We start from the raw sequence: 963 nt of genomic DNA, 5'->3' as shown, positions 1-963 counted from the left end.
ACTCCGTCGTTTTCGTCGCCGTTGACGACCATCGTCCTCGTCTTCTGATTCGCTCGATGACAATGAGGTATCTGTGATGTCACCATCACCGGCCTCATACGAAGCAATCTTCTCGCGCAGCGCTCGGTGGAAAGTTATTTCGCGAATCTAGAAACGTAGATGTTATGTTGTGTGCTTGGGAATAAATACGCGGCTGTTAAACATATATTGCTACAAAGCTACGGATACATGAGTGGGATTCATTCAATCACGGGTGTTAACTAAACACTCATATAATAACCAGAGTTAGTGGGTTCAAGACTCAACGCTGCAACAAAATGCTGCCTTGGGCAAGACACTTAATGACAATTGTTCCAACCCAGTGGTCACTAATGGGTTGTCTAAATTAATAGCTACAAGCTGTACATTAAAACAATCACCTACAAAGTTACATACGTGGTAACTTGTAAGCGGGCACGAAGTGTATGAAACGGAACACCCGTGTTATAACGACTGTTGTTTCCCCGCCACGCGAGGATAAATAAGTTACATACGAGGTAACTCGTAAGCGGGCACGAGGTGTATGAAACAGAACACCCGTGTTATAACGACTGTCGTTGCCCCGCCATGCGAGGATAAATAAATTACATGCGTGGTAACTCGTAAGCTGGCTCGAGGTGTATGAAACAGAACACCCATGTTATACCCCATACACACCAACTTAAATACACAAGCCAGAATATTCTTACATGAAAATGAACGGCAACAAACTGAAAGATAAAGAAACCGACAATGAGACCCGCCCATACACCAACCAACAGCGGGGTATTGTTCTTTATCCATGATGTCATAGATTCCATACATCCAGGTCGACCTGTGATGTCATAATGATACTCATTGTTAAATATTCTATAAACACAATAAGGTTTATGATGTCATACTTACCACCACTTCCAAGGCAAACATCCTGAAAAAAAAGTTTTT

The 963-nt window shown here is 42.6% G+C and overlaps 1 protein-coding gene across 1 annotated transcript in view; it reads right to left on the bottom strand.

Moving 5' to 3' along the window:
* Positions 1-29: 29 nt before the first annotated feature.
* LOC108950765 (tetraspanin-17-like) overlaps positions 30-963 on the bottom strand; it is a gene marked incomplete at its 3' end in the record, with an annotated part of 3,875 nt that continues 2,941 nt past the window's right edge. Inside the window, exons 6-7 of the mRNA XM_018816816.2 lie at positions 729-888; positions 30-147 (exon numbers count right to left, since the gene is read on the bottom strand). Of these exons, the coding sequence (XP_018672361.1) occupies positions 30-147; positions 729-888 (278 nt within the window). The remainder of the gene's footprint in view (positions 148-728; positions 889-963) is intronic.

This window comes from Ciona intestinalis, unplaced genomic scaffold (genome assembly GCF_000224145.3).
Source record: "Ciona intestinalis unplaced genomic scaffold, KH HT000877.1, whole genome shotgun sequence".
NCBI lineage: Eukaryota > Metazoa > Chordata > Ascidiacea > Phlebobranchia > Cionidae > Ciona > Ciona intestinalis.
Note: the sequence above shows the minus strand (reverse complement) of the source record. Positions and strands in the feature narration are given on the sequence as shown.